The 23,212-nt window shown below is 40.7% G+C and overlaps 3 protein-coding genes across 4 annotated transcripts in view; 2 read left to right on the top strand and 1 right to left on the bottom strand.

Moving 5' to 3' along the window:
• Positions 1 to 142: 142 nt before the first annotated feature.
• LOC120732238 (SPRY domain-containing SOCS box protein 1) lies at positions 143 to 3,508 on the top strand. Of its 2 annotated transcripts, XM_040029690.1 has the most exons (4): positions 143 to 591; positions 720 to 837; positions 2,215 to 3,006; positions 3,102 to 3,508. In XM_040029690.1, the coding sequence occupies exons 3-4, from the start codon at positions 2,259 to 2,261 to the stop codon at positions 3,230 to 3,232; spliced, it is 879 nt and encodes a 292-aa protein (XP_039885624.1). In that variant the 5' UTR covers positions 143 to 591; positions 720 to 837; positions 2,215 to 2,258; the 3' UTR covers positions 3,233 to 3,508. The 2 variants fall into 2 exon arrangements, with proteins under 2 accessions (XP_039885624.1, XP_039885623.1); XM_040029689.1 differs by lacking the exon at positions 720 to 837 and having other exon boundaries at positions 144 to 591.
• Positions 3,509 to 4,629: 1,121 nt separating this feature from the next.
• On the top strand, positions 4,630 to 19,475 carry msh5 (mutS homolog 5). Its single transcript, XM_040029682.1, has 26 exons — positions 4,630 to 4,988; positions 5,612 to 5,713; positions 5,823 to 5,946; positions 6,108 to 6,188; positions 8,286 to 8,339; positions 8,439 to 8,560; positions 8,660 to 8,769; positions 9,055 to 9,090; positions 10,008 to 10,090; positions 10,166 to 10,211; positions 10,681 to 10,819; positions 10,927 to 10,989; positions 11,076 to 11,204; positions 11,293 to 11,365; positions 11,448 to 11,557; positions 12,773 to 12,853; positions 12,960 to 13,047; positions 13,165 to 13,232; positions 15,343 to 15,461; positions 15,581 to 15,707; positions 16,116 to 16,265; positions 16,512 to 16,586; positions 18,476 to 18,622; positions 18,824 to 18,961; positions 19,034 to 19,107; positions 19,184 to 19,475. Exons 2-26 carry the CDS (start codon positions 5,624 to 5,626, stop codon positions 19,302 to 19,304), a joined length of 2,448 nt encoding a protein of 815 aa, XP_039885616.1. The 5' UTR covers positions 4,630 to 4,988; positions 5,612 to 5,623; the 3' UTR covers positions 19,305 to 19,475.
• LOC120732250 (protein Bouncer-like) overlaps positions 19,412 to 23,212 on the bottom strand; it is an 18,146-nt gene continuing 14,345 nt past the window's right edge. Inside the window, exons 2-5 of the mRNA XM_040029707.1 lie at positions 23,208 to 23,212; positions 22,135 to 22,984; positions 20,054 to 20,221; positions 19,412 to 19,945 (exon numbers count right to left, since the gene is read on the bottom strand). Coding sequence (XP_039885641.1) covers positions 19,725 to 19,945; positions 20,054 to 20,221; positions 22,135 to 22,189 — 444 coding nt within the window. The 5' untranslated portion in view covers positions 22,190 to 22,984; positions 23,208 to 23,212 and the 3' untranslated portion in view covers positions 19,412 to 19,724. The remainder of the gene's footprint in view (positions 19,946 to 20,053; positions 20,222 to 22,134; positions 22,985 to 23,207) is intronic.

The raw sequence follows: 23,212 nt of genomic DNA, 5'->3' as shown, positions 1-23,212 counted from the left end.
GTTGTCTGTGGACGCAGATATATCAGTATATATCTTTATTTGCTTGAAGCTTCTGTCCAAAGTGCGCTCTAGTGCGTCACATGTCTGTAAGACAGCACAGAGGGCTTCAGGACCCACAGTCCCCTGATGCGCCTGCGCTCTGTCAAACGATGAGCCGCTTCGGGTTTTATTTTATTTTTCTCTTCTTGTTGATTAAATGTCCGAGTCTGATTCTCTTCCTATGTTTCGCCATTTATGTTTACATCCACTACCGGACGCGATAAAAAAAAAAAAAAAAAAAAAAGTGGAGGGAGAAATAAAGACGGAAAGTGATGAGGGCTGCAGATAAACAACAAACAGCGTCACGGCTCTCTCGTCCTTGTCACTGCATCTCTGCGGGCGTCAGACTGCAGTGACAGGACTGTGCTGTTCCCGTTCCGGAGGTCGAGTCGAGAAGCATCACCAAAACACCGGAGCGGTTACGTTACCGAGCGGCGATAAGACGCAGGAGATGCTTGATAAGAGCCTCATATAAGCTCAGAGAGGGAACCAGGCGGAGGGTTCGTGACGGAAATCTCCTCATGAGCACCAGAGAAGGAGCCACACCAGCGGGTAAGGCTGATGGAAGTCCCTATCTACACTGTTTGCTTAGCTCGATGGAGACTTTCTGTCTTTTTTTTTTTTTTTTTTTTAAACTACTGTATTCTTCTAGTTCACTTTATTCTGCTCCACCTTAACAGGTGACGTTAAATAAATACACGGGAGTAGGCCTGCCTTTATGGGGAGGATATCATGAAGAGGTCTGAGGATCCTTCCCCCAAAAGTTTGTGCATCTAACACCCGATCTCCTCAATTCTGGTGAATTTTATTATAGAGCATTTGTGTCATGTTCGGAGAAGTACCCTTCTTAACCTTTAACAAATCTGTATTTATTTATAAAACTATTTGTTTCCTTTATATTTCATGTAGTTAACAAAAAAATTTCAGCAATTTTTATGCTAACCCCCCCCCCCCCTTTTTTTTTTTTTAGCTTAATTGGCCACCCTTGTCTGTTCCTTAACATTGTATTTGTTTCATTAATACTAAAAATATGCTTTAAGCTATTTAAACGTGTTTAAATACTATATTTAAATATAAAAACTGTAACTGTCATGAATAATTATCAAATAATTTCCAACAAAAAATCCAAGTGTATAATGTTGAAATACAGCGTCCTAGTATCCCCTACTACACCAATGTTCCAATTCCTGTAAAAACTATACAAAGTTGCCAGGAAAGTAGATTAAGACAGAGAAATCCATGATAGAAACACTAAATTTTTTCTAACACATATATGCATCGCTGTTGTAAGATAAACTTAGGCAATCTTCTCAGCTGTGTAACTGAAACTCAGGATCAGTTAGCAAAAATATTTCTAAAACCCAAACAACACTATCCAGGGGCTCAGAACTTTGTTCATTTTCTGGAATATATATTCTCATATCAAACCACCTCCTCCTTTTATCCTGCTGCAAACTGAGAACACTGTGTGTCTGAGATAATTACTTTTACCACATATTTCATTGTTTTTAAATTAAATAGACCCACCGTTGACGGAGGCATTTCTCACTGAGTAATGTTATGAGTTCTAAATATACGACACCTTTGCACTTAGTCCTATACTCAAGGACTGTACTTAAGGACACATTTGAACTATTTGTATATTTTCATGCCAAACTGCTTTGGACTTCTGCTCCTCTGTCTATTTATCTGGCAGCTTTATTTTCGCAGTTGACATTTTCAACAACAGAGAAATGTTCGCCTTTCTTGGGTCATCCTGTACTTGTCAAGTCTTTGGTTCTGCCTGTTTTAGATGTCATTTTTGTTCGCTTGTGATGTTTATGTGGACTGACTCTTTGCTTTGCCTTGCCTTTTGGACTTTGTTTCATGGACTAAGGCTCATTGTTTGTTTAATCCTGCCTGCCTTCTGAGTCTGAATGATGGTTTTTAACCTCCACACTGTGAATGCTCCAGACCAGCAAACTGAAAACCTTTTGCTTTTATAGAAGTGCTCGTGCTTGCTGATGATCAGTTAATTAAGTACATTTGATGAGCAGGACCTGGCTGCTACTTACACTCTTAATTTCTATGGAAGCATTAAGTGTCCAATTCGTTTTTCAAACTTTCTTTCTCTAATGACTGCATATCTAAGGTTTAATATTAAGTCGCATTTTGTTTTTTTGTTGTTCTCCATAGTTCACCTCTGACAACACATAGGAGTGACCCTGCCGTTTGCACTGATGGGTCTGAGTCTGTCACGTTGGTTTTGCAGCAGGACAGCCGACAGGCCTCCCTTTTCGTCATCAGCGTTCCTCCCACTGGCCGTCCCAACCTCCTCTCGCCTTGCAGTTACGCTGAACTCCCCTCCAGTTTCCCCAGGAGACAGTCGTTCACACTGGAGCACAGTCCACCGTTCTCTTCACTTCCTGCTGTCCCCCTGCAAACAGGAAGCGACCCGCTCACCCGCTGAGCTTAGCAGCGATGGCGTGAGGGCGGAGATAGGAGTGAAGAGTGGACTTCATGTCTGGGAGGTGGTGTGGAGGCCCGAACACAGAGGGACTCATGCCGTCGTGGGCATTTCGAGGCAGGACTGTCCCCTGCAGTCTTCAGGGTACAATGTGCTGGTGGGGGCAGATTCACAGTCCTGGGGATGGGAGCTCAAAACCAATCAGCTCTGGCATGGTGGGCAAACTCTGAAGCTTTACCCAGAAATTGGGAGTAAGAGGTGTCACTCTGAGGCGGCAGCTGATTCAAAGTCACAGTCCTCCTCTTCATCAAGTGCAAAGATGGCACAAACACCTCTCCTCATTCCTGAGCGTGTCCTGCTGGTTCTGGATGCCGATGCCGGGACTCTGGGTTTTGTTGTCAATGGCAGCTTCCTTGGCGTAGCTTTTAAGGACCTCCCTCGAGATGTGGAGCTGTTCCCAACAGTGAGCAGTGTCAGAGGAGGAGCCTGCATTCGACTGCGCTACATGAATGGTTCTACACGTGAGTGCCTCATTTATTTATTTGTCTTTGTACGCAGAAATATTAAGATAAAACACAGCCTTATACTAAACTATGTGCTTCTGGCTTGTTCTCAGGTGATCCTCCATCCCTCATGGCTTTATGTGGACTGTCGATTCATCAGAATTTAGGACAGAAAAGGTTAAAACATATGGACAAATTGCCTCTACCCCCTTTTCTCCAGCGCTGCCTGGCTTCCAGTCATTAATCTTCCACGCGAACTGACAAGATGGATATTTTTATCAGTTGCTGCAGTTTACCAAGGATCCATTCCCTTTTCTATGAAATACTGACGTAAATTCTGTAAATCTTACATTATATGCACTAGTATAATTATTTTTTTATCTTATTTATTACAAATGTGTATGTTTATAGATGTTTTGTAATATTTTTAAAAGAAATTTGGGGGATTTAGAGGCAGTTCTGTGTGGTACAGGTCTGGTTTCTTCCTTTGTGTATCTAATAAATGAGCTGTTTCAAGTGATTTTTATTCTTTTCCTGTCCTTTCACAAACCACAATGTTTGGTTTTGACAATAAAGCTCAGATCCAATAAGGAATATAAAATTATTTGTATGGAAATACTGATGTAATGTTTTCAACCAGCATAAGAAGCCAAGTACAGTGGCAGGATAGATATATACTTACATTTGTTTATGTGACTGAAAGCCTGTCTCATATACAGGTGTACTCATATTATTCCTGTATACTGTAACATGCCCACACGTTTGTTTGTAGTTGTAATTTAGGTTATTTTGTGACATTAGCAATAGTACACCCTCTTTAATTCTAAGGTTTTATCAATCAGGACATATCAGGTTCTAATATTATTTAAATACGACCTTTAAAAACAACAGCACATAAGATTTTATAACATGTCATTACGTAACAAAAACTAGACCACAATGCAGAAGCAGTGTATGAAAAACTAAGCACAGCCCACGATTCAGTTGCTTATAAAACCACCTTTAGCAGCAATAACTTGAAGTAATGGTTTTCTATATTACTTCATCAGTCTCTCGCATCATTCTGGAGGAATGTGGGAACTTACAGCGTTGCATCACAGCTCAGCTCCCCTAAGGCCCCAGCACAGAATTTGAATCAGGTTTCTAATTGTGCTGTCATAAACATTACCATTTAACATGCTGAGGCATGTAGAGTTTGAAAGGTAGCTCTTGGGTTTTTTGATCTGATCTTGGGGTTAATTTCCTGGGAAATCAAGTCCTGTGAAGATTGGCAACTACTTTCAGTGTTTTCCATTTGTGAATAATCTTCCTCACTATAGAATAATGGAGTTTAGATTGTTTGGAAATGACTTTATAAACCGCCCCACATTGATGGGCAGCACCAGTTGCTTCTTTAAGATGATAGCTGATGTTTTTCCTCCTTGATATTGTGTTAACACACACTGTAACGCTGGAGGCCAACAAACTGTCAAAAATTAAGCTTTTATAGAGGTTCTCACACTTACTGATGATCAGTTAATCAGTCACCTGGCTGCTTTGTACTTATTTTTTCACACACTGCTTTATTTTGCCTTCGTTTTTGTTGAATAAATAATCCCACCGTGTGATGTGTTGTGTGTTGTTGCTCACCTGCTAAGAACCAGATGCTGCCTCTGCAGGTGGCAGACAAATTACTTGAAGTTTGCTAATCCTGCTGATCGATGCTTGCATGCAGGACATGTTTAAATCCTTCATACAGGCACCTCCTCTCCATCGACGTAATCCACAAAAGAGTCGTGTTTGGAGTCCTACCAGGAGTGGATGCAGTAATCCCATCAGCTGTACACTCTAACCAACAACCACCCCACACCTATGCTACATAGAGGACAGATAGCTAGACAGACAAACAAAAAGGTTTCATATGTTGAAAGAGCTTTCTGAACTGATTAATTGTACAGAACTAATAGCGAGAGAGATGTGGTTGTTATGGCAACCGGGAAGGCACCTTTGAGCACTTGAAGGTGAGTTTGTGGAAAACAAGCACTGTTAAAGGTTGTTAAAGTTATTTTATCAGCCTCATTTCTGTTATAAGCTGGACTCTATCAGTTATATAAAAGATTTATTGACGTGGCAGTACTCTAAAACAAATTTAATTCTATAGCCGGTTTCTAAATAAAAATATAAGTAAGTTATAGTTAACTTAAACGAGCTAGCTTACATCGTTAGCCCAACAAGCTAACTGGAGCTACAATAATTTCAATTATTATCATAATAATGTAATATCAATTCCATGTTTTGTTTTTATCTTTAAAGGACCCCATAGCGAGTTTCAAAAAGGTATTTTTGTTTGACTTGCAGTTTAGTTGTTTTAGGAAGCCATGGTTTTCTTTAAGCATCAGTAGTAGTAAGCTATTTAAAGTGAAAAAGCTCTAAAAACCCACATTATACTCCCTGCTCAGCACTAAAGTGCAAGGCAGACAGACTTGGACAGCCTGTTAATGACAGTGACTCATTTAGCAGTTAAATGGCTCCATATTTCCCTAAGGAGGCAGAAAAGACAGAGAAGAACATAAAACATAAAATACAATGAATATTGGATTTATCGGGTGACTACAAATTACTTTAATCTGACTTGTCCTTGTAGAATTAATTATTCATGGCAGCAGCTCTTGATAACCTTAGAGGAGGAGGTGTGGTTTTTGGACCTTCTGGCAGTTTTGAAGAAGATGAGGAGGACTCTCCTGCAGTAAGCTCTGATTTTCACATTCACCAGCAGCACTCATTTAATGTTATATGGGAGTTATATGAGAGTTTGAGGGCAGTCAAACTTACACGTTTGCATGTCTGTTTTTCAGGTTTTACTGAGTGTTTTGGTTCAGCATGGGCAGGTGGGCCTCTGCTTCTATGACAGTCAGGACTCATCTTTACACTACATGCCGGACACGCCCGACAACCAAGAGCTCCACCTACTGGTCAGAGGTAAGCAATGCACCTGTATGAGGCAGGTATTGTAGAATCGATACACTTATCTCCACACAATGGTAAATTGTAAAACCCTCAGGGAGACTTACAGTATGTGTTAAAAAAAAACAAAAAAACACGTGCATTGCCATAAACTCTCCTTTTTCTCTGTTTTACAGTCATTCAGGAGGTTAGTCCCCATGTAATTATCACCAGTGCAAAGCAGGAGCGCTCCATGACTCTCTTTTTGCAACAGTTAGGTGAGCTTTGGGAGATGATACTTATCTTACCACGAAAGAGGGAAAACAGAAAGACCTTTTAGACAGTTTCTTTTAAGACGTGGTGTGGTACATGTGGTCTGGGTCAGAGGAATGAGGTTGAGGTATGTCTGACACTGAAACCAGCCCGTGTGGTAAGTCAGTGGTGCAGTTTTTAAACATCCTGATCCCGGGGTGGCTGTGGCTCTACCAGTTGGAAGGTCGTGGTTTGATCCCTGGCTCCTCCAGTATGTATGTCGAAGTATCTTTGGGCAAGACACCGAACCCATTACAATGTGAGTGTTGTGAGGTTTGCACTAAGAAAATACTTTGAGTGCTCAAATAAAGTTCATCCATCCATCTATCTTCTTCCACTTTATCCGGGCCCGGGTCGCAGGGGCAGCAGCCTAAGCAGAGAAACCCAGACCTCCCTCTCCCCAGCCACCTCCTCTAGCTTATCCGGGGGAACACCAAGGCGTTCCCAGGCCAGCCGAGAGATATAATCTCCAGCGTGTCTTGGGTTTGCCCCGGGGCCTCCTCCCGGTGGGACATGCCTGGAACACCTCACCCAGGAGGCACCCAGGAGGCATCCTTGTCAGATGCCCGAACCACCTCAGCTGGCTCCTTTTGATGTGGAAGAGCAGTGGCTCTACTCTGAGCTGAACTTCTCACCCTATCTCTAAGGGAGAGGCCACCCACCCTTCGGAGGAAGCTAATTTCCGCCGCTTGTATCCGCGATCTCGTTCTTTCGGTCACTACCCACAGCTCGTGGCCATAGGTGAGGGTAGGGACGTAGATCGACCGGTAAATTGAGAGCTTTGCTTTTACATTCAGCTCTCTCTACACCACGACGGACCGGTGCAGCGTCTGCATCACTGCGGCCGCAGCACCAATCCGTCTGTCGATCTCCGGCTCCCTTCTCCCATCACTCGCGAACAAGACCCCGAGATACTTGAACTCATCCCCGACCCGGAGTGGGCACTCCTCCCTTTTCCGGCTGAGAACCATGGCCTCAGATTTCGAGGTGCTGATCTTCATTCCCGATGCTTCACACTCGGCTGCGAACCGTTCCAGTGCGAGCTGGAGGCCATCACGAGCTGGAGGCCATCACCCAATGAAGCCAACAGAACCACATCATCCGCGAAAAGCAGAGATGAGATTCTGAGGCCACCGAAGTGAAAGCCCTCCGCCACTTGGCTGCGCCTAGAAATCCTGTCCATAAAAATTATGAACAGAATCGGTGACAAAGGGCAGCCCTGGCGGAGCCCATCACCCACCGGGAACAAGTCCGACTTATTGCCGGCAATGCGAACCAAGCTCTTGCAACGGTTGTATAGGGATCGAATGGCCTGTAGCAATGGGCTATGGGCCACAAATAAAGTTAAAAAGTGCTATATAAGTGCCAGCCCTAACCAAAGTACCCCAAATGGCAAGCCAAACTTTCAAAGCGCACTTGTATTCATATCTGTGATAAACAGCCTCTATGTCATCTTTTGAATATTCTGTCAGAGGAAGGTATTTTTAATAACATACTTTTACAGTCACAACCTAACCAGACAGCTATTTTACATTCTTCTGTGGTTTACTCCACAGAAGACTGGATCCCCATCCCCAACAAATGTTATCCTGCTCTCTATTAGCCAGACCCTTTGAAGTCTGCTAATGTAGTCGCACTGACGAAATTGCTTCTCAAAAACAGGTCATCGCGGTAAACAGAACAAAACCCAAAAATGTTTTCAGCAACCCAGATTTTCATTACTTCTTATTCTTGATAAACAAGAAGTATTCATCTATTTTCTGCTTGCAAAAATATAAACAAAACCAAGTGATTGGATTGACTCAGATCTAACAGCAAAAGCTGTCTAAAGTGAACCTTTTGATTAAATGACCCCACTGCTCGCCCTAGTGGTGAGTTTATCAAACAAAACTGCAAAAGTTTACTTCATTACCTTCACAGTTCTAATAATAAAGTCTGGTTGACATAAAATTCCAAGTGACAACATTTTTGAACTACTGATTAGTGTAATGTTTTATGTAGCCCTTACTGTGTTCACTAAAGTGACAACTTTTTTTTCTAAACTACTCTCTGTTGCTTCTCAGGTTCAAACCCACATTACAGACCAGAGGTGGTCACGTATCCATATGTCGACTTTGGTAAACACATTCTTGTAATACTCTCTTCCTCAATCCTTTAGAAGAAATCTAGCATGAAATTGCACAGTTTTCCGGCTTCATTTTGTATCAATGTTGAAGGTCTGGAGGTCAGTAAGCAAAGGTTGCTCTCTGCCAATCTGCCTTTCCTCCCCGCCTGCATTTCTGAGAGAGACAAACTGTCCTACCTCTCCTCCTGTATCTCCTTTGACTCGTCCCTGATGGTGAGCCAGCTGTCTACATTCAACATTATCCTATCCATCAGTCATGGTTCTGCAGGAGATGATCATTTTCTCGTGTGTGTGTGTACATCTGTGGGATAGCTGAGGGCAGTGGGTGCCCTGCTGAAATGTCTGGACAGGAGGAGAGTGGGAGTGGAGTTGGAAGACAGCAGTGTTGGAGTACCCATCCTGCAGTTTCACGCCTACACACTGTGAGACTTGCATAAATGTAGCACTCACACGCACACGCACACACAGAGAACTGTGATTACACATTATAATGAGAACCCTGAAACCATTTTTTCAGCAAAGTGGGAAATTTCATTGGCCTGTTTTTAGTCAGTCAGACGTGCTGCAGAAGTATGAATTTGTCCAACTGTGTTTTAATAGCACAAGTGCATCTCCTTCCTGCCCATCTAGCAAACCAGACCAGCCTAATGCCATTCAGAAGTATTCATGAATAAAAAATGTTGCTTCTCTTTTCATTCTCATTGTAGTAAAGGAATGGTGTACATTGACCGAGACACATACAGGTAAGTGTATAAACTGTCTTTGTCCTACATAGGCCCCTAAAAGCTAATACTGATCTCCTACAATTTTCATAAATTGTTCCTTGTAGAACAACTGAGCCTACCAAGCAACTGTTCAATTCAGTTGAAATCAGGTTTATTTTATTTGTTTAGGAAACTTTTAGGAGTTTCTTTTGCTTTTTCTGTTCTGTTCTTTATCTGTTCTGACATTGTTTTACAGTTTTTGCAATTTCAGTTTTGTGTTGTGACTGTTTATCTTTTGTTGTTACTTTTGTTGTTTTTAATATACTTTATCAAAATTTAGAAAAATATGGAAACTCATCAAGGGTTTTATCATGGTATTAAGAGAGGACAAACACAGGACACAGAAGCAAATGTCAAAAACTAAAGCATAAAGAATGAAAAACAAAGCACAATAGGACTATACACTCAATGAGTTCACCTAATGAGTTCACTGTACTCACGGCCTCCAAAGTCTCTATATCTCAATCCAGTAGAGCACCTTTGGGATGTAATGAAAATAAATAATCACATCATGTATAGCTGACAAATTTCCAGAAACTATGTGAGGCTGTCATGTCAACATGGACCAAAATTGCTAAGGAATGTTTTTAGCACTTTTTAAAATCTATGCCACAAAGAATTAGGGTAGATTTGAAGGGAAAACTGGTGAAACTAATATACACAAAAGGCTGATTGTACAATGGTGCACAGGAAGAGTAGTCAATCACAATGAAGCACAAAAACAAAATAAGTAAGGAAGTGGAAAACAAGGTAGAAAAATGTGCAAACACACAGACTAGACAAAGGGAGGCAACAGTGGGGACGCTCCTTCTTGGAAATACAAGAAGGAATAGCAGTAAAATAAAAGTTCACCAACAACACTACAAGAAAACGGGACAATGACAGGTTTGTTCCAGTGTTCTGCAGATCTTCAAATCAGAACTCCACCCATCAGTCTACAAGCTGCATTCAGGAGAAAAGGAGGGACTCAGTCTCTATGGTATGTATAGTAGTTAGTGCATTATCACTCTTTCTTATCCAGTTGTGTTTACCAAGTATTGTGTGTGTGTCACAGGGATCCTGAACCGCTGCAAGTGCAAGTTTGGCTCCAAACTGCTACGGTAAGAAAGTACAATTACACAATAAGTTATTGATCAGCAGCAAATACCGTCTTTTAATAATATAAAGGTAGTTTTGGCTTGCAGCATAATAAGCAAAATAAAATGTCCTAGCAGCAAATAAAAAGATGATTTAATTAGCAAATAAATGTGTGAAAAAAATCCTACACAGTTACAAACACTATCAACAAAAAACAAACAGTCGAGTTTCTTTCATGTATTTCTACAAACAAACCATAGTGCTGAAGTTCTGCAAGATATGGAATTTGAGTTTGTATAAAGCAGATTTTATTTATAGTCAAGATGCACCGTTTGTTTTTTTTACTAGTATAATAATGCTGTATTTTTGTAGTATTGAATGTTGATGGTAAAACACCCCTATTTTCAGGTAATTTTGCATTTCATCAACAAACTGTGGTTTCTTGAGGCTTGCTTGTTTGTACTACTACTGTGGCATCCTGTCTTCTGTCAGTCAGTGGTTTCTGCAGCCTACTCAGGACCTGAAAGTGTTAAAAAGGAGGCAGGAAGTGATACGTTTCTTCACGTCTCCTCAGAACTCGGACTCCCTGAGAACCCTGCAGTCATCGCTACGCAACATCCGAAACATACCTGTAACAAGTCTATCGTTTCTCACTTAATTACACCATTACCTACAGATTCATCACCTAACCACTGATATGACAACTACCTAAATCCAGTTTTTGTCTGTTTGCTGTAGACTCTTCTAAGGCGGATGACTCTCTCTCTCACCAAAGTTAATGACTGGCAGAGCCTCTACAAGGTTGGAGCTGCAGGACAGTTTTACTAAGCACACCTTTTCCATGTGACAGGTTCTGTTAAATGTTCAACAAAGTGTGTGTTTGTCAGACGGTGTACAGTGCAGTCTGTGTCAGGGACACAGCGCGTCACCTCCCTCAGTCCATTCAGCTGTTTCGTGATATCAGTGAAGGGTTCTCTGATGATCTCAACTATATCACCTCCCTCATCAGCAGAGTTGTGAGTTCCTCCATAAAATCACACCTATTGTTTTAATCACATTTGGCGCCTTTGTTAAGTGTTAATAGATTTCTGATGTGTGATGTAGGTGGATTTTGAAGCCAGCTTGGCAGACAACTGCTTCATAGTCAAACCGAATGTGGATCCTGCCATTGATGAGAGTAAGTGCCTGTTTTAGTTGTAAGCCCATGTGAACTTTGTATGACTGTTGACCTAAACCCATAATTACACTCCCTCTTCCAGAGAAGAGGAGGATGATGGGGCTCTCTGACTTCCTGACAGATGTTGCCAGAAGAGAACTTGAACACCTGGATGCTCGAATCCCATCCTGCTGTGTCATCTACATCCCTGTGGTCCGAGATTTAATTCTGGCACACACAATGCTTTCTCAATTTATTTATTTATTTTTACAAATTCATCTGTCATGCAGTATTTCAAAAAAGTATTTCCCCCTTCCTGACTTCTTATTTCAGATGATTAAACAATTTTTATTGTTAGACAAAGATAGACAGTAAATGCATAACACAATTTTAAAATGATGCTTTCATTTATTAAAGGAACAAACCTGCCAAGCTCTGTGTGAAAAAGTAATTGCCCCCTAAATCTAATAACTGGTTGTGGCACCCTTGGCAGCAAGAACTGAATTCAAATGGTTGCATTAACTGACAGTGAGTCTTTCACATCACTGTGGGGTAATTTTGGCCAACTCTTCTTTGCTAAATTATGTTAATTCGGCCAGGTTCTGAAGTAGCAAAGCACCCTTACACTACCACCAACATGTTCGACTATTGGTACGATGTTTTCTTTTACTGAAATACTGCGTTAGTTTCAGCCTAGATGTAACGGGACTAAAAACTTCTAAAAAGTTTGCTTTTTTTCTCGTCAGTCCACAGAATATTTTTTCTCTGGGATCATCAAGATGTTTTCTGACAAATGTGAGCCATTTTCGCCCAGTCTCTTTCTTATTGTTCATTTATGAACTTTGACTTTAACTGAGGCAAGTGAGTACATGTTGTTCTGGGTTCTTTTGTGACATCCTGGATCAGTCGTGGATGCGTTCTTGAAGTAATTTTGGTAGGGCAGCCACTCCTGGGAGGGTTTAGCACTCTTAATTTGTGGTTAATGCCTCTCACTGGTTCACAGGAGTCCTAAAGCCTTAGAAATGGATTTGTGACCCTTTCCAGACAGATAGATGTCAATGACTTTGTTTCTCAGCTGTTTCTTTAGATTTTGGTGTGGTGTGTTGCTTTATGAGATCTTTTAGCCTACTTCACTTTGTCAAACACATTCTATTTTAATGATTTCTTTAGTCAGCAGGTCTAATGTTGTATTTATTGACATAAACTTTGTTTAATGTCAAAATTTGTCTGATGATCTGAAACGTAACTGTGAAAAATATGGAAAAAAAAAACCCTAAGAAATCAAGAAAGGGGCAGATGCTTTTTCACAGCACTGTATACTGCAGTATTTCTTTGATTTATTGATGATCAGATATTGAGGAAATTGTTACTCTGGACCACCATGCGTATATATCTCAGTACCTTTTATGTCTGAAACTCTCTGTACAGATTGGATTCCTGCTGTCTGTGCCTCGACTGCCTAGTATGGTAGAGAAAAAGGATTTTGAGATGGAGGGACTTGATTTTTTGGTATGTTCATGATCGTATCTAATGATTACATTGTTTACACATTTTTGTGATCATTATTCCATATATACAGTATATGTTTTTTTCTATATGTCTGTGTGTGGGCTAGTTTCTTTCAGACGACCGGCTCCACTACCGCAGCCAGAGAACCAGGGAGCTCAACGAGTTCCTCGGAGACTTGCACTGCGACATTAGAGGTCTTTTACTTTCACCCACAAAACAGTCACATCACAGGCGTGTTTCTGACATTTTCTATGAGAAAATAACTGCAATTCTCAAGATACTACCTTGATCACAAACCTTCTGTTTGTCAGACATGGAGATGGCAGTCATGGCACATTTGCAGAGCGCAGTCCTTGAAAGGAGCGATTCCCTCTGTAAGGTTCGTGTTCATCACTGTGTATGCAGATTCCAGGGTTTAACACATGACTCCCACTCTGTTTAAGCGATTGCTGGCATCAAAGTGATGTTTTTGATGTGTGTAGGTGGGTTTTGTTGTGATTTACTGTGTGCTTCCTCTGGTTGGATTGAGTTGTTGCCCTGATCCCATTACAAGTTATTTTTTAACTGCTGTGATACTTGTCTATTGATGTATGAGTGCTGCACTATGTGACTGCAGCTGTTCTAAACAATATTATTTTTGAGGGAACAATGAGCATTAAGAACAAATGCATTTGTGGTCAAAATGTAACGCTAATAACTTTTAATCATATTGCAACTTAAAAGATTTAAAAGAAATAATTTAAAAGAAATACTGAGTTCAATAAAGAGGGGCAACACAGTCTGCTTCATTGTTGACCACTTGTGTTCAAAGTCATATATCGACTATACAGGGAGTGCAGAATTATTAGGCAAATGAATATTTTGTCCACATCATCCTCTTCATGCATGTTGTCTTACTCCAAGCTGTATAGGCTCGAAAGCCTACTACCAATTAAGCATATTAGGTGATGTGCATCTCTGTAATGAGAAGGGGTGTGGTCTAATGACACCAACACCCTATATCAGGTGTGCATAATTATTAGGCAACGTCCTTTCCTTTGGCAAAATGGGTCAAAAGAAGGACTTGACAGGCTCAGAAAAGTCAAAAATAGTGAGATATCTTGCAGAGGGATGCAGCAGTCTCAAAATTGCAAAGCTTCTGAAGCGTGATCATCGAACAATCAAGCGTTTCATTCAAAATAGTCAACAGTGTCGCAAGAAGTGTGTGGAAAAACCAAGGCGCAAAATAACTGCCCATGAACTGAGAAAAGTCAAGCGTGCAGCTGCTAAGATGCCACTTGCCACCAGTTTGGCCATATTTCAGAGCTGCAACATCACTGGAGTGCCCAAAAGCACAAGGTGTGCAATACTCAGAGACATGGCCAAGGTAAGAAAGGCTGAAAGACGACCACCACTGAACAAGACACACAAGCTGAAACGTCAAGACTGGGCCAAGAAATATCTCAAGACTGGTTTTTCTAAGGTTTTATGGACTGATGAAATGAGAGTGAGTCTTGATGGGCCAGATGGATGGGCCCGTGGCTGGATTGGTAAAGGGCAGAGAGCTCCAGTCCGACTCAGACGCCAGCAAGGTGGAGGTGGAGTACTGGTTTGGGCTGGTATCATCAAAGATGAGCTTGTGGGGCCTTTTCGGGTTGAGGATGGAGTCAAGCTCAACTCCCAGTCCTACTGCCAGTTTCTGGAAGACACCTTCTTCAAGCAGTGGTACAGGAAGAAGTCTGCATCCTTCAAGAAAAACATGATTTTCATGCAGGACAATGCTCCATCACACGCGTCCAAGTACTCCACAGCGTGGCCGGCAAGAAAGGGTATAAAAGAAGAAAAACTAATGACATGGCCACCTTGTTCACCTGATCTGAACCCCATTGAGAACCTGTGGTCCATCATCAAATGTGAGATTTAGAAGGAGGGAAAGCAGTACACCTCTCTGAACAGTGTCTGGGAGGCTGTGGTTGCTGCTGCACGCAATGTTGATGGTGAACAGATCAAAACACTGACAGAATCCATGGATGGCAGGCTTTTGAGTGTCCTTGCAAAGAAAGGTGGCTATATTGGTCACTGATTTGTTTTTGTTTTGTTTTTGAATGTCAGAAATGTATATTTGTGAATGTGGAGATGTTATATTGGTTTCACTGGTAAAAATAAATAATTGAAATGGGTATATATTTGTTTTTTGTTAAGTTGCCTAATAATTATGCACAGTAATAGTCACCTGCACACACAGATATCCCCCTAAAATAGCTAAAACTAAAAACAAACTAAAAACTACTTCCAAAAACATTCAGCTTTGATATTAATGAGTTTTTTGGGTTCATTGAGAACATGGTTGTTGTTCAATAATAAAATTATTCCTCAAAAATACAACTTGCCTAATAATTCTGCACTCCCTGTATCAACAGAGAAGACTGTAGGTAGGAAGGAAGGTCTGTTGGATTCTAATAGCTCTTCTGTTCAGGATATTAAAGGCGTTTAATCTGTACATTTTATAGGTTCTTGATCTCGCTGCTGAACTGGACTGTTTAATGGCCATGAGCAGCGCCTCCCAGGAGTACAATTATACCTCGCCTAAGCTAGCCAGCAACAGGAAGATAACGATCACACAGGGCAGGTAAGCGCTGACACACAAAAGGAAAAATTGTTACTGCGGTACAAGAGTGTACTTTTTTTTGTATTTACTGTTTTTTTTTTTTTGTTTGTTTGTTTTGGGGGGGGGTTGTTTTTGTCCAGGCACCCGCTGTTGGAGCTGTGCTCTCCTGTGTTTGTGGCCAACTCCTTCCACAGCTCTGAGTCGGAGGGCAGAGTCAAAATAATCACCGGACCCAACTCATCCGGAAAGAGCATCTACCTCAAACAGGTAGGGCTGTCATAAAAATGAATTGAACTGAACTGAATTTTATTTTATTCTTCTTTTGTGATCCCAAGTGACGAGCTTCTATGAGCCAAATAGCCAAGCAAGAAGTTTTAAAAACAATAAGAAGAAGAAGAATTTTAAAAATGATGGCATTCAAGAGACAAAAAAATAATCAGCATTATTGCACATAATTTGCCTTTTTCTCTCAGCAGCTGCATTTGCACCTTAGAAAAGATCCACAACATTTATCTATTTCCGTTCCACACTATTTTTACTTTAGTTATTTAATCAGGCATTGCTCCGAAATTTACAACCTCATCAGAAAAATATATTTAGATTTCCATAATAGCAAAGAGACAGCTCAGTTTTTGAAACTCAACGCTTAACCTGCTTTCTATTTTGATTTTGCAGGTGGGTCTGATTGTGTTCATGGCTCTGATTGGCTCAGACGTGCCTGCAAAGGAGGCAGAGATTGGTCTAGTGGACGGCATCTTTACGTGCATGCAGAGCAGAGAGTCTGTGTCTGTGGGCCTTAGCACCTTCATGATAGACCTCAACCAGGTATCTCACGCACACACAAAAACACAGAAATCTCATGATAACAAGCAGCTCCCACTGTGTGTGTGTGTGTGTAGGTGTACAAATGAAATATATGAATTTTCATCACTGCTCTCTTCATGCTCCACTCCCACTCTCCACCTGTCAAATTTTTTTAAGCAACCACTGCCTGCAGCAATGACACACACACACACACACACACACTAAAATGCAAAGTGTAGTCTAACAGTTTGCATCTCTTTTCTCTAGATGGCACAGGCTCTTAACAGCAGTACTGGCAACTCGTTAGTCCTCATCGATGAATTCGGAAAAGGAACTAACACAGTAAGAACAGACTGTCCCAGCACTTTGTGAATTGAACACATATGCACGAGGGTAAAAGGGGAAACACTATGTCATTAATGTTACGCACCTGAAACCAGTCACAAGTTTAAAGCTGCAGCACAAACAGACTCTGGGTTCAGCCAAACATGTGTCACCTATTAGCAAGAAAATAGCAGCAGCTGTGTGGACCTACAAACTTAGAAGTGTTATTTTGCACCTTCTATGGGCAGTTTTGAAACTTTGGGGTATGTGCACACACACACACACACACACATATACTTATACACACATACTTATACACACATACTTATACACACAAAGCATTTTAATCCATCTCTGTGTACCATGTTGTACTGAGGAGGGATGAGAAACTCCAGTTATGTTCATCTAGAGAGTAAACATAGGTGTGAGAGGCAGAAACCAACAGAAAGAACAAGAGCAAAATATCAGTGTAGGATAACTTCCATCTTAATCCAGTTAACATGTGTGTATAATTTAAAAAAATTATTATTACAATGTGAAAACAATTTGATAATTTGAAGTATTAGTCACTGTAATGGACTAAATCTGCAGCTCCCCTCAATCCCCTCAGAGCTTTGTAATGAGCTTCAGTGGATCGTTTCACTGCTCTAATGCTGTCATTTCCAGTAAAAAAGCTCTTAAAACTTTGCTGCACACTAACTAATAAACACCACAGAGGGGCACTGGACAGTTACACACACAGAAATGTGAATTTAAAAAGAGGAAATGTTGAATATTATCCTGAATAAAGCTAATGTCACTATGAAACTGCTGGATGTGTCCGTTCTGGTTCTTTCTCTGGTTTGGCCAAAAACTATTCAAAAAATCAGAAAAAAGAAACTGAACTCTCACTCCTGATAACATGCATGCAAAGACCGGTTGATGCCTGACTTTCCCAGTGTACTTTTGTCTTTTTGCTGCACATGGTTGGAAAAAGACAGATCTACATCTGCTGATCTTATCTGCTGCTGCTGTTGCTTTACTCCTTTGTAATTGTTTCAGGTATCCAAACATAGATATAAACATTCCTGGGTGCACCGATAAATACATTCCTGCAGATCTTTCAGCTGCACATCCATGATATGAATTTCCTATGGATGCACTGGAATCATAAAGAAATACATTCAAGTCATGGTTTTTCACTCTCTATCTGCATTTAATTATTAGTTGTTATTATTATTAATCTGTGGATCTCATGAACATTGTTAGCATGTTCAGGTAGACACTGGCATTTTAATGTCAGTTGGTATCAAGGAGCTCAAAGCGTGCCAGTAAATAATCCCCCATACAATTACACCTCCAGCAGCAGCCTGAACCACTGTAACAAGGCAGAATGGATTCATGCTTTTATGTTATTTATGCTTCTGACCTTACTTTCCGAATGCTGCAGGAGAAACCGAGACTCATCACACTAGAAAATATTTTCAAATTTTCTGTTGTCCAACTTCGGTGAGCCTGTGTGAATTTTGCCTCGGTTTAATGTTAACATACAGGACAGCTATATGTTCATTTCTCTTTTTCAGACCATTTCAGACTAATCACCTTTCTTCCTCATTCTGATACTCAGTTTGAATTCAGCAGGTCTTCTTGACCATGTCTACATGTGATTGGCTGATTACATATTTGCATTAACAAGTAGATGAACAGGTGTACCTGTATGATATTTATTACTGTTGGATGATTAAAACCAGTAAAAAACATTAGCATTAGGTAAACTGACATTTTTTACACCTTGAACAATGAGCAAGGAGGGCATCTGGTGGGTGGACTTTTTTCATCCACAAATTTGAAACTGATGTCCCATTTTTTTCCTAACAGAATCCCACTGTCACTAAAAATATTATTAAATCGTAGTTGTTGCTGTGCAGGTGGACGGACTGTCCTTGCTGACTGCATCGATCTCTTACTGGCTGAGGAAAGCCCTACGGGATGTTCCTCATGTTCTGGTGGCTACTAACTTCCACAGTGTGGTGCAGCTGAGTTTGTTACCATCCTCGGCCCTGCTGTCTCTTCTGGTACTGAGAAACTTTGAGAGTGATTAAAAAAACCTTCTGTAAAGTTTAAAAATGGTAAACTAAAGTGCTATAGAAAAATGTTTAGAACGGAAACATCCAAATGGCCGATTAGGTAATAAAATTAGTTTCACCCCATTTCACAAGTATGACTAATCATTTGGGTGTATGTGTGCGTCTGGTATGTGTGTTTGTGTGTGTTAGACCCTAGAGACAGCAGTGGACGGAGATGAGTTGGTGTTTTTGTACCAACTAAAAGAAGGGATCTGCCAGTCCAGCTATGCTGCCAACATTGCTACACTGGCGGGCCTGCCAACTTCCCTTGTACAGAGAGCAGTGGAGGTAAACACACACACACACACGCACACATACAGAAATAGGCTGACAGACTGACTGATTTTTGTGTTTGTTAAGGTGTCTGAGCTGTACAGGGTAGGAAGGCCCATCAAACGGACTGAAAAAGCATCCTTGGAAGAAGAGACAAAGAGGTTTGCTAAACTTAAGCAGCACAAAGTGACACACAGTTAAAGCAGTGTGTGAAATGTTTCTGTTTGTGGGTAACAGATGCCAGTTTGTTGTGGAGAAGTTCCTTAGCTTGAACCTGGAGGACAAAGATTTGGATGTGCAGAGGTTCTTGAAGGAAGAGCTCCTGCCCTCTGCTGGAGATCTGCTAAGCCGCAGCTGAATGCTTCTGGCTTTGCAGCAAACGCGCTTCTGTACCACGTGGTCAGTCCGTTCATTCATTCCTAAATGTTTTGGGTTGGTGTTGGAAGAACGCCGGGGAAAAATACATAATGACACAACCTTTATTCCAAGAAACACTGAAACTTATGTTGTAGCAAAAAAGACAAAAAAACAAAACAAAAACAGCACAGTTTTATATGTTTAAGTACCATATTCACACTTCAAAAATATGAAATGTAACACCAAACAGCGTTTCTATAATATATAATAAATTATCTTTTATGCTATAATTATCCAATGTCTTCTTAGTCATTCATAAAAAAAGTTCTGTAAATCTGGCGGTTTTTCTTCACCGTATGGTTGAAGTCCTTTCAGCATCACTTCACACAGTCTGTAATAAATAATAAACAAGTTCACTTTATTATGATGATGCTGATTCTTCAGTAAACCAGGTGGTTAGAGCCACTGTGATATACATCAGTGCACAGATGGAAAGTTTGCTCGCTGAGTTGCAGAAGGGTGTGTCGCAACAGTGTTTGGTCATCACAAAGATGGTGTTGTTTGGAAAGATCTCAAAGGTCGTCTCCACCTTGCACTCCTCTGCCTGGGTACACCCCAGCATCTTTATATCCAAAGCATCAGCTGGGGAGACAGGGCAGTAGCACAGAGCCATGATCAGTGTGTATTTTATAGCCAATAACCTTCACATCATTTCTTGTATTCTTCGTATAATGTTTGGTAAACACACACCTGCCCTCCCCCGGCCTGTGTAGCAGCGCTCCCCGAGATTGCATTTGGTTTCAGTCGTGTAGCAGGCATCCCAGAAGCCTAAATCACAGCGGAAGCACTCCAGATGCTCCTCCTCCGCTTCGAATGCCACTGACTCCATGAGCTGCTCTACCTGCTCCTTTTCCTCACCTGAGCCCAAAGAATAACACTGAATGCACAATGATTTTTACTGAATGTGCTGCTAAAGGAGATTCTTCTGAACAACTTAAAATGGAAATGTGTCCATTATGGGGACAGCTGACAAAGATGAAGATGGTTTTTCCTGCATGTAAAATATTTTGGCCTCTCACCATTAAAAAAAATCATCAGAGCTTAACAATAAAAAATATATACTTTTTTTTTTTAACATTTGGGTAAATTTTTTCAAGCGTAAACATATTTTAAACAACTAAAAATAACAGGAAAATGGAAAGACATTGATTACATGCCAAACAACCATTGTTAAGCATGAAGTCGTCCCCAAAGATCTATGAATGTGGCTGATACAGAAAATGCAGATTTCTTATCCTTTATTTAAATTTTCATAAGCAAATAAGCACCACTGGTAAATCTGGTAACCAGGACACTGAACATAATCAGGTAACAGTAAAGAGAGACTCAAATACAGGTAAGAACAGAAAAAATGAAGTTATAAACAGGCTAAAGTTAATAAAATACTTTGGGTTTCTCAGATTTTATGTAATAGCCTTTTTGGCACATTAATATTCAGGGTTGCTGGATGTGTGAAATACTGCAGCACTGTTACAGGACATCAAGCCAAACTCATGGCCAGCAAACTGCTGAGCACTTGAGCATCTCAGAAATGCTTTGTTTATTCTGCAGCAGTCTGGAATTTGTTTCTTGAGTGCGTTATTCAGGGAGTGCTCCAAGTCATAGGGCAGCATCATGTTTGTATTAACCGCACAGATACTGGGATTAATGGAAAACTTCAGCAGGGAAACATAATGCAGGCAGGGGACAATACCTCAGTTATTCCTACTGTGATGTACTCCTCGAGCCCTCCGAATCATGTCACTAGTTTTAAAAGATTTTCTTAGTGTCCATAAAACAAAACTGAAAATTGTTAATAAGCTTATCACCAGTGTCCTGTTTTATTCTAAAGATCACATTTTAGGAGACAACAAAATATCATGATATAGGGAGCTTTGGCTGCCAAATGGCTGACTTTAGTGCTGCGATTGGCTGCTGTCGGCAAAAGGGACTAATCTCTTCCTCAGAGTAATCGGATGCATTTTGGTGAGACAATCCTTATCCCCTATCATCTTGTTAACCCGGTCCTAGCTCAGGTGAATGAGCAAAACAAAAGAGTACCGAGGTGGGGGGTCATTATGAGGAAGGGCCAGGCTTACTTTTTATAACCTAAGGTCCAAAGTCCACTCTTATTCAACAGTTTATGGGGTAAAGCCGGTCTAATACAGCGTAACACAGTCCTATAATAAGTTTTTCCTTAGTGCACATTATAATAGACCTTTTTTTTTTGAGGTTATGGTTTGACTTGAAGGTAATTTTGAAGAATTTTAACCAAACTCTCCTGTTGTTGCATTGTGCAGTGAGTCTCTTTAGGTCTCACCTGTCTGAACCTCTCTAAAACAAAGGTTGGTCACTATTTTATGAAGTAAAGTCCCAAACATTTGTATTTCTGTCTTGCCTTACACTGCAGCAGACTGAATACATTTCAGTTTTTCACCAGTTTGAAGCAGTCGTCTTACACTATGGGAATCTGAGGCAGTTTGTGTGATGCTTTATCAGTTAATTTATTTAGTGATAAAATAATGTGCAGATTAATACTTTTTAGTTACAGACCAATTGTATCGCAGGTGATGTTAATCATGGAATTTAACAACTCAAACATTATTGATATGATATAAATAAATGCAGTCATTACAGCCAGTGAGAATCTGACAAGCTATCGGCCAAAAACGCAAATACTTTTCAAGGTCAGCTGTTGGACTCTTAAGTGAAATATAAAGAAAATGTCCTTAAAAAGCATTAGAACACTAAAAATAACACCTGCTATGAACTCGGGTACTCTGTCAGCTTACCTTGAGCAGGTGTGAGCATCATGATGGCAAAAACACACAATATGAGGCCTTTCATTTTGAGCGTGATGCTTCCTCCACCAACTCCACCATGAGGACTGCTGAGGTGGCCGGAGGGTGGAGGGAAATTGGATTAGTAAGGAATGCACCTGTCACCTGCGTGACACCAATCACAGCTGCTAGAAGGGTGCTGACAATCAAACAAGTGACGTTTCTGGAAATAACTGCAGAGATGTGCACTGAAACCTGCAGTTTTTCAAGAGAAGATACAGCATCAGTGTCAAAAATATAACCAAGAGGGTGACACGTGCCTTTGTTTCTAATTAGCAAACTACTTCAAAGGTTAAGATTCCTCCACATGGGTGCAAACCGTGTTTCTGACTTATAACAAAGATTTGTGAGCTGAGCTGAACCCGCCTTTCTGTTTTGACATCTTTTTACTTTTGAAGTTCCTCAGTAACGGAAAACATTTCACCAACACAGAAACGGTGATCAGAGCTTCTCTCGCTTGTTAAGGAGCAGAGAAATTGAATGAACCTGAGTCAGCGCAGGGTTAAGCAGCTTATAGCCACCCGTCCGTCTGCTCAGATATGTATCAATGCGCACACACACACACACACTGGCCTCTCAGAGGAGAGCATTCGATTCAGCTATATTCTCAATGCAGCATTAAGATCTGTGCAGCTGACTTATGTAACACGTGCCACACACACACAACCACACAGAAATACACATGAGAAGATTTATTAAATTGTGTGGTGCTGCAGTGTTTGTATACACATAAATCTGCTGAAACGATTCCCCCCGTCCTGTGAATCAATCCCTCTGTAAATGCAACATTTATCTGAAGAGACTTATTTTTGTAATTAACTCAGTCATGTAACTACATGACTCACTGCACTGATTCCGAGCATCAAACTTTCTTTTTTAAAAAGAAAGGCTCCAGATTCTGAATTATAAAAGTTTGTTGCCTTACTTTGGATCATGTGGTGGTAAATGTAATATCCTGAAGGCATCTGACAACTTTATGACTCGTATGGAAGATGTAATTTGTGGTGCTTTATTGGATTATGCACACACG

This window comes from Simochromis diagramma, unplaced genomic scaffold (genome assembly GCF_900408965.1).
Source record: "Simochromis diagramma unplaced genomic scaffold, fSimDia1.1 OVJJ01000361.1, whole genome shotgun sequence".
NCBI lineage: Eukaryota > Metazoa > Chordata > Actinopteri > Cichliformes > Cichlidae > Simochromis > Simochromis diagramma.
Note: the sequence above shows the minus strand (reverse complement) of the source record. Positions and strands in the feature narration are given on the sequence as shown.